The sequence below is a fragment of the Gavialis gangeticus genome, unplaced genomic scaffold, assembly GCF_001723915.1.
Source record: "Gavialis gangeticus isolate Ggan-Ray unplaced genomic scaffold, GavGan_comp1, whole genome shotgun sequence".
Taxonomy (NCBI): Eukaryota; Metazoa; Chordata; order Crocodylia; family Gavialidae; genus Gavialis; species Gavialis gangeticus.
The window spans coordinates 209,554,269-209,562,349 of NW_017729032.1; the positions used below are offsets into that span (position 1 = coordinate 209,554,269).

The window sequence follows — 8,081 nt, forward strand, 5'->3', positions numbered from 1 at the left end:
GATTCACATAGGACCATGGATTCTGCTGGGTGTGATGCTATGTTTGCCAAGTGAGATGGGAGGGAGCAGCTTTGAAAGGTTCTTCTTGCAATCTCCATCCAATGCTTTGCTTTAGGCACCTATATTTCCCCTCCTCCACTTCTGCCTCTCTATTAATTCATTCCTTAGAAACATGCAATTGTGCTCATGTACTTGCCCTCTGTTTTAGCTGTGTTACATTTGGCTTTCACCCACTTCTACCAATCCATTACCTTCACAAATCCTTTCACTGAAAGCCTACAATCATGCTTTCCCATTGCACCCCGGAACTGAATGCAGAACTGCTGAGGTCAAAGGCTCTCTGGGTTACAGAACTATTGCACAAAGTGGTAGCTTGCTCCCAGGATGTGTTAATGACAACCCAGTGCAAAAAACACTTTTGGTAAGGGAGGGCCACATACTAAAAGGGGGGGGGCATGGAGAGGTCCACTAGCTGCACCCCCTACAACACCACTCCTCCCTATTTACATGTTTTTATCCATGTATCTATATACATCTCCCCAATAAGTACTGCAAATTTTTTGAAAGTTACACAACTTGATTTTAACATGGATTGGAAAGTCTATGAAATAAAAGCATTAACCACACTAATGAGGTAAAGGCTACTATGTTGTAACTCAATCCCATAATAGTTACAGAGCAGAAGGGCTCCAAGATCTCCCTAAAATGTGGAGTGATAACAGTTATCCTAGAGTTTCACCTCCCTTTGTTTTTCTTGGGTCCCACCAAAAGTTAGCTGGACTTTTAAATTGATGGAACACTATGTGATAACATTTACACTTTGTATTTCTGCATCATGCTGCACACCTAATACATTTAAAAAAAAAAAAGCCCACAAAAAAGGAATCATTTTGAAAAATTTCTAGGGACTTAAAAAAATTTGGGGGTCAAGTTAAATTGTTGCCCGATTTTCAAATTTCTCTTTGCAACTAGGATGACTAGAAACATACTTTAAGTTACATACATACACTTAAAAAAAATCTGTCTATATCCACCTTTCTATATATTAGAGCTCTTCTGTACTATAACCATTATGGCATTGAGTTGCACCATAGCAGTCCTTACCTCATTATAGGACAGTCAATGCTTTATTTCATAGACTTTATCAATCTATTGTACACGTATGTGTGTATATGCTTTAATTTATAGGTTAATGAAAGTCTGGAATATTACAGTATACTAGCCAACTGCCCGTCAAATATCAGGGGCAAGGGGGCGGGGAGCAGGAGAGGGCTGGGATGGAGTGCCGCCACCTAATGCCCCATCCTGCTGCTCTTCTGTCTCTTGCAGGGACCAGGTGGGTGGGGGAGCCAAGGCCAATGCTTCTGGCCTCGGCTCCCCAACTTCTTGTCCAGTCCTCGGCACTGCCTGCAGGCAGTGGGGTGGGGGAGCCAAGGCCAGAGCTGCTGACTTCAGCTCCCCAACCCTCTGTCTGGTCCTTGGCACAAATCATGGCAGCGCTCTCCTATACTTGGAGCACTCCGATTGGCTGTTTCCATCGGCCAATCAGAGCGCGTATAAAGCATTACAGACAGACAGACTAAGGCTTGTATAATATTAGAATGATTCAAAGAACTGGGACTTGCAAAACTTGCTGAAACTGCAACAGTTGGCAACGTTTATGAAAAACTATTCCTCAACTCTCTTATGAGGTGAGCAAGAAGGATCATCACTTCAGACATAATGGCAATATTGTCTAGGGGTGCACCAACAGGGAGAGATTGAGGCCCATACTGACAGCCAGTTTTTAAGGAAGCATATCAGCCGATATCAATGTGATTTCCAATACCAGCCTGGCAGCTTGAAGAGCAGGGTTCACCTGGTAAGTCTGTGGTGATGGAAGGGGAGGCGAAAGAGAAGGGGCATTGACAGGAGAGGGGGAAGAAGGCTGATGGAGGCTCCTGTGGTGAGGGAGGGAGTGGAGCAGGGACTGTGGTAGTCACTGGCCAGCCAGGGCAGGGCAGGACAGGGGCACAGGCACAGGACAGAGCTATAAGCGGCTTGTTCGGCGGGTGCGGCTCCCATCATGTGCCCTCCAGAACTGTGCAGGGCAGGGTGGCTGCCACTGGGGGCCGGCTGAGCTCTTCCTGGTGGGGGACTGGGCTGGGCTGTACTCCTGCAGGTAGCAGCAGCGCTGGGAGGGTGCTGAGGGGCTGCAGTAACCCCAAAATTCACCACTGTCCCCACAACTCCCCCCCCCAGCACCATGACTGCCCATCCTGAACACAGACCAGCCCAGCCCCCCACTGGGAAGAGCCCTGCGCAGCCCTGGCACCGGCCCACCCTGGCCTGCGCAGATCCGGGGGGTACATGCCCTCCCTTCCCCCCCCGTGCCCTCACAGGGTATGCACAGCAGCAGGAGCCGCCTCCTTCCCTGCACCCCCTGGGCAAGCCGTGGCTCTGTCCCACTCCCACCCCATACCAGGTAGGCAGCGACTACCCCAGCCCTTGCAGCCCCAGCCCCACTCCCTTCCTCACCGTGGGGGCCTCGATCTGCACCCCACACATCCCTTCCCTCCCCCTTCCCGATCCACAACAGAGTTACCAACTGCACACAGCTGTCCAAGCTGCTGGACTGTGCTCCTTGCTGTCTACATCCTGTGCTGCAGCTGTGCACATGCACAGGGCATTATCAGCCAAATTATCAGTCACATCAGGCCGATTTCCATCTGATACAGTCAATTTTCTTTATATTGGTCCCGATCCAATATCAGACCGATGCAGTGGTGCACCTCTAATATTCTCAAGTTATACTCAGGCTGATGGAAGCTGTGGGAATTTATCACCTTTGAAACATACAGCCATAAGTATTCAACACATTTTAGCTGCTCAATACAGATGCCTCTGTGTACATGTGTGGGTGCACATGCAAAATAGAAGGAAATTTGAATTTATTTTGTAATGAAGGTTACTCAAAATTCATTTAGCCATACTAACCAAAACAAAACTAAATTAACGAACAAACAAACAAAAAAAAAAACCAACCAACTTTTCAAATACAGGGGTTTTCAGGTCAGATTTTAAACGACCTTGTGAACAGCACAAACTGCTTTTAGGAAAAAGAATAAGATATTGTGCTTAGAATTAACAACAAAAGCGGATGCTGGATCATAAAAAGATTCAGGTTCTGCTATAATTGCAGTTGTAATGGATCAACTTTAGTTGCATCATAATATTATCCTTCCCTTTTTATTACAGAAAAAAATTGCATGTCTCAAAGGTGTGCTATGGAAGCTCAACAGGAGGAGAGGTTAATGGGATTGGGAAGACATTGACAATAGTACTATGTTGCAATGACTAGAAAATATTCAAGATAAATTAAGTAAAGGAAATTATGAAAAATACAGAATACGTTAAAAGCTGTCTCCGTTTTGCTGGTCAAAAAAGTGTGGAGAAGAAAAACAAATTCAAACAAAACTATATGGAAGAGAGTAAGCAAAGGGCTTACAGCTTCATTTCAAACTAAACAGTTGAAATATTTGTCTTACGTAGTAAGAAGAATGCATGCAGTTCATAATGGGCTCTTATTGCTGACATTTTAATCTCTAGATTGGAAACCAGGCACCTTTACAGATAGGTGTAAAGTACATAATCCATCAGGAGTTGAACATGTACTAAATCTGTGAAATAAGAAATTCATCTATCACACTCCCCACTATAACTCCTCACTTTTTTGTCTTCAAGTCACTCTGAAAGAACAGATGTGTGTTTAAACTCTTGGTTAATACTCGGAAAGCACATATCAGTAACTAGCTTGGGGTTCTGACAAGTCTAGGACAACATGCTATACACTAGTCAGAGAAACTTTGATGGAATCATTTCCACTGAAAGCAAAATGTTTCACAAACTTGGGCTGACTGCATTGGCTATTTTTTTTGTTAGGAAAAAAAGAACAGAGAGAAAAAAAAATTCTGATACCACTGCAACATCCCTCTTTGGACATGGTCAGAACAAATGTTTTGAAATATTGAAATTTGTGTTCTATTCTACTAGAAATACCACCACAAAGAAAGAAGCTGAATGGAAACAATATCGTTGTGAAGATTAAACACCTTGAATGCCCTGAAATACAGATTTGGGGAAGAGAGGAGGATTCAAAGTGGATTCAAAGTTTCCTTCTGGGAAACTGATTTCTCAGTCAACTGGGTTGTGATGACAAATTTGTAACTTCATTTTTTTCTCAGAAATTGAACCTTTTGCCTGTGCAAACCTCTCCTATATACCTGAGAACGGAGGACAGATTAGAAACCACAACTCCACTTAGCAGTTTAATACTGTTCACTAGAAGTGCACTTGCACAGGTATCTTCATGATGCTGAAGATTTGCTTTATGCTTCAGGTTCAGGCAGGGAAGGGAGCATTTAATGCAGCTCATTTCAAAGCAGAAGATACGTTTTAACTATACAATACCAAGTCACTAAAAGGCTCTGATCTGCAAACATTTGCTCAAAACATATGTTAAAGCAGCAGTTCCCAGTCTGTGGTACAGGTACCACCAGTGGTACACAGACAACCTGTCAGTGGTACCCACTAACAATTTATTATAATTACTTTACATAACAAAAATTTGCTGGTGGTACTTAACATATCATTTTAAATTGGTGGCGCACAATCTGTCAGAGTTCGGGAACTGCTGTGTTAAAGTATACACACACCAGTCAAAAGATATCACCTCTACCACAAGAGCTATAGACCAATTAGATATCTAATTGGTCTAATAAAAGATATCACCTCTAGAGTTGGGACTGTTTTTGCCTTTAGACAAACATGGCTAGAATCTACATACATCAATGTAATTTACAAAGATCTAATGTAGTTACCTCAGGAAACAGGAACAGCAATAAAAATAAACAATGTGAACTAAAATGGCATTGGTGTTGTACGTCTGCTCTTATCCCAGGGTAGCCATTTGATCAATGCACACAGCCAACTACTTGCACTACCACCACGTGGCAGTGGCGTACTGTACTAGCAGTACTGCAGTAGTTACCCCAGGATAGCCGTTTGTCTGCTCAGGATCCCAGTAACTTACCTACGCTTAGAAAGCAAAGTGGTTCCCAATCTGTGGTATGTGTACCACCACTGGTACACAGACAGCCTGCCAGTGGTACGTTAACAGATTTATTATAATTACCTTTTATGACAAAAAATTTACTTAAGGTTGAACTGAAAAATATGCTGGTGTATCCAAGGTTGTACCATTTTAAATTGGTGGTGCACAATATGTCAGTTTGGGAACTGCTGAATTACATCAATGTCTGCATTGTTGCCTGTCAGGCCCAGAAGCACATTTGTGACTGCACTTGCAACTTCAGTGGGGCTATTCATCATGAGAACTAAGTTATGTTTCTGCTTTGCGGTTCTGCACTATAACATTCAACTTAGGGAGAACTTAATACTAGCTTACAATAGTTCTGCCCTGAAATCAGGGTCAAGGGTGAACTTGTAAACAACTCCCAAGAGGGCAAGTTTATTTTTCATTTACATTATTTATAATATAACTTAATAGCTACAAGTAGTATCCATTGTAGCCGAGAATCTCTAGCACAGCATAGCAATAAGTAATATCTCTCTCAGGAAAATTAAGAATGACGATCTAACAAGAATTCTTCAACTTGTTTCTCTTTTACTTACTGTTTAAGGCTCCCTGAAAGTGTACAGTTAGATAAGATCATTCGTGTTCTTTTTATTCACTTTTTCTACCTACAGTTATTGTTTCAAGCACACAGGGTCACACTGCTAGTCCGATCAAAAGCTGGTATCCTGAATTGAGCAGTGGCCACTTCTGCATGTTCTCCAGTCCCTCCATAGCAATAAACCTAGACAACTATGAAATGTACAATATGGCAAAAAAAAAAAAAAGTCCTTCCTGCCCCAGTGACAATCAGATAGGGTAAGTCTTCATCCTGAAACTATCCAAGCCGTTCTAAATACTTGTGTTACTCTATGAACTACAGGATTTCAATTAGCATGGCAATTTAGCCAGTCCCCCTGTTACATCCAAGTAGAAAAATCCATTTATTTCACATAAGTAGGAAGCATATTACCCAAAAAGCCTCTTTTTTCCTAAGCATTTTGAGCATTGACACCTTTTCCGAGTGAAGAGGAGCTAGAATAGAAGAATCTGGATTTTCACACACACAGGGTGCCTTCAGTCAGTTAGATCTCATTAATGGCACAGAGCACGATGGAGCTAAACTGGAGGGAAGGAGAAGTAGAAAAGTTGTGATGAAAAGGAGGAAAAAACCCCCCCACAGTTCTGATGCAAAACCCCAAGGGCTTTTAGGAAATTAATCCTCCTCAGCTGACTAGTCATCCCCACCAACAATCCACCAATGCTTCACATGGGATCTCATGACATGGATGAAAAAGCAACTAAGTTTTAAAACATTACAATGAATTTTTTTTTTGGGTAGGGGGATGGAGGAGGGGGAGGAGAGGAAAAGTAAATGGAAGAATTAATTCTACAGAGAATGCGTTTCTCAGAAAACAATTTTTGTTAGTAAGTAGAAATATGTAGGCTGTTTTAAGGCATTTGTTTCTTTTAAAAAAAGTAACAGTTGCTTCAAATGTATTTAGATGAGAGGCGATAGGCTTTCCTGGTAGTCAATGTACCCAACTGCGGTAGAAAGCAGACCTAAAAAAAGAAAGAGACCAACTGACATAACATCTCACTGCAAATTAAAATTATATTAAACAGTCTGAATGAGAGACCAGCTCTGCAGAATTTCCTTCGAATTACTGTGCCTGAGAACAAGAGTTTTTCCATGCAAAGTGTGGATGAATGTAAATGCTGCCTTTCAAGAAAACTGAAAGCTGTGTAACAGTACTTAGCAGGAGCACAATATCGCTTGTCATTTCCCTTTGTTTTTCTCTACCTGACAAGTCCATCTGGGACTTAAAAGGGGAGTGGAGGAGGAAGGAGTCTAGGCAAGCCTGTCTTTCAGAACTAGCTGTCACTAATCCCACATATAACATACACATCATATTTACCAGCACGTTTGTAGCTTTTAAAAGCTTTCTACCTCCAAAACACTACCCCAGACACTAAAATAAAGACAGGGACCTCTCCTTCTCTCCAGAAGCAACAGAAAAGGCTCTCCCCACTGCTGCAGCACTGCACTAGAAGTGTCATTACCCTTTCGGGCTCCTCAAGAGTGTGCACAGTGTGTGTACAGATATCTAAGACTTCTCCTGATAAATAGTGCTTTCTGCCGAGCTCCCGCATAATCCCCTTTGATATCTGAATCGCCTGCAAATGCTGGCACAAGCCACTTTATTAAGGATTTGGTGCAACATGGCAAGAGGGACGGTTTTCATGAGAGGTGCATTCCTTCTCCCCTGGAATTGCAACGGCAGAGGCAGGAGCGAACTGGAGAAGAAAGTTGCATTGGCAAAGGAGGGGAATTCGGGGAAGTTCTTCACAAGAAGCCAAAGCCAGCAGGGAAAGAGCAGCTGAGCTGCTCAAGCTGAACCAGCCCCTAACCCTTTTCTTCAAGGGAAGGAAAAGAAAAGGGAGAAGATTAAGGAACATTTCCTGCCCCCCACCTCAAAGGTCTTTTCTTTTTCCCTGTGTGGGGGGCTTGTGGGTAGCTGCACATGAACCTTTTCAAGCTAAGGAGCTACAATGCACTCCGCCAGCAGGGCACTGCAAAGTATGTGTGCGCGTCTGTGCAAGAGTAAAGGTGGCGGTGTGCGCGCAAGTGTGAATGTGTGTATGTCTAGGTGTGCGAGAGAATATGAGAGTGTCAGTGTGTGTGCCTGAGTGTCTGGATGTGCGAGTGTGAATGTGAGTGAGTGTGACTGTGTATGTGAGACGGTGTGAATATGTGCGTGTGCGAAGTGTGCATGAGAGAGGGTGCGGGCGCGGGCGAGCAGTGTCTGTGTCGGTCTCACCTGCTGAGGCGGCGAGCCGAGCAGCATTTCGAGGTAGTAGCCCCGGCCGGCGTCTCCCTGCAGGTTGTCCACCATGGTCCAGAAGTTGAGGGCGGCGGCGGCCGGCTCGGCGGCCAGGGCCAGGCCGGCGGGTGGGGGCGGGGGGG

At 43.8% G+C, this 8,081-nt stretch overlaps 1 protein-coding gene across 1 annotated transcript in view; it reads right to left on the reverse strand.

Annotated features, from left to right (window-relative positions):
* BACE2 (beta-site APP-cleaving enzyme 2) overlaps positions 1 to 8,074 on the reverse strand; it is a 97,120-nt gene extending 89,046 nt beyond the window's left edge. The window contains exon 1 of the mRNA XM_019524498.1: positions 7,936 to 8,074. Coding sequence (XP_019380043.1) covers positions 7,936 to 8,010 — 75 coding nt within the window. The 5' untranslated portion in view covers positions 8,011 to 8,074. The remainder of the gene's footprint in view (positions 1 to 7,935) is intronic.
* Between the last annotated feature and the right edge of the window lie 7 nt (positions 8,075 to 8,081).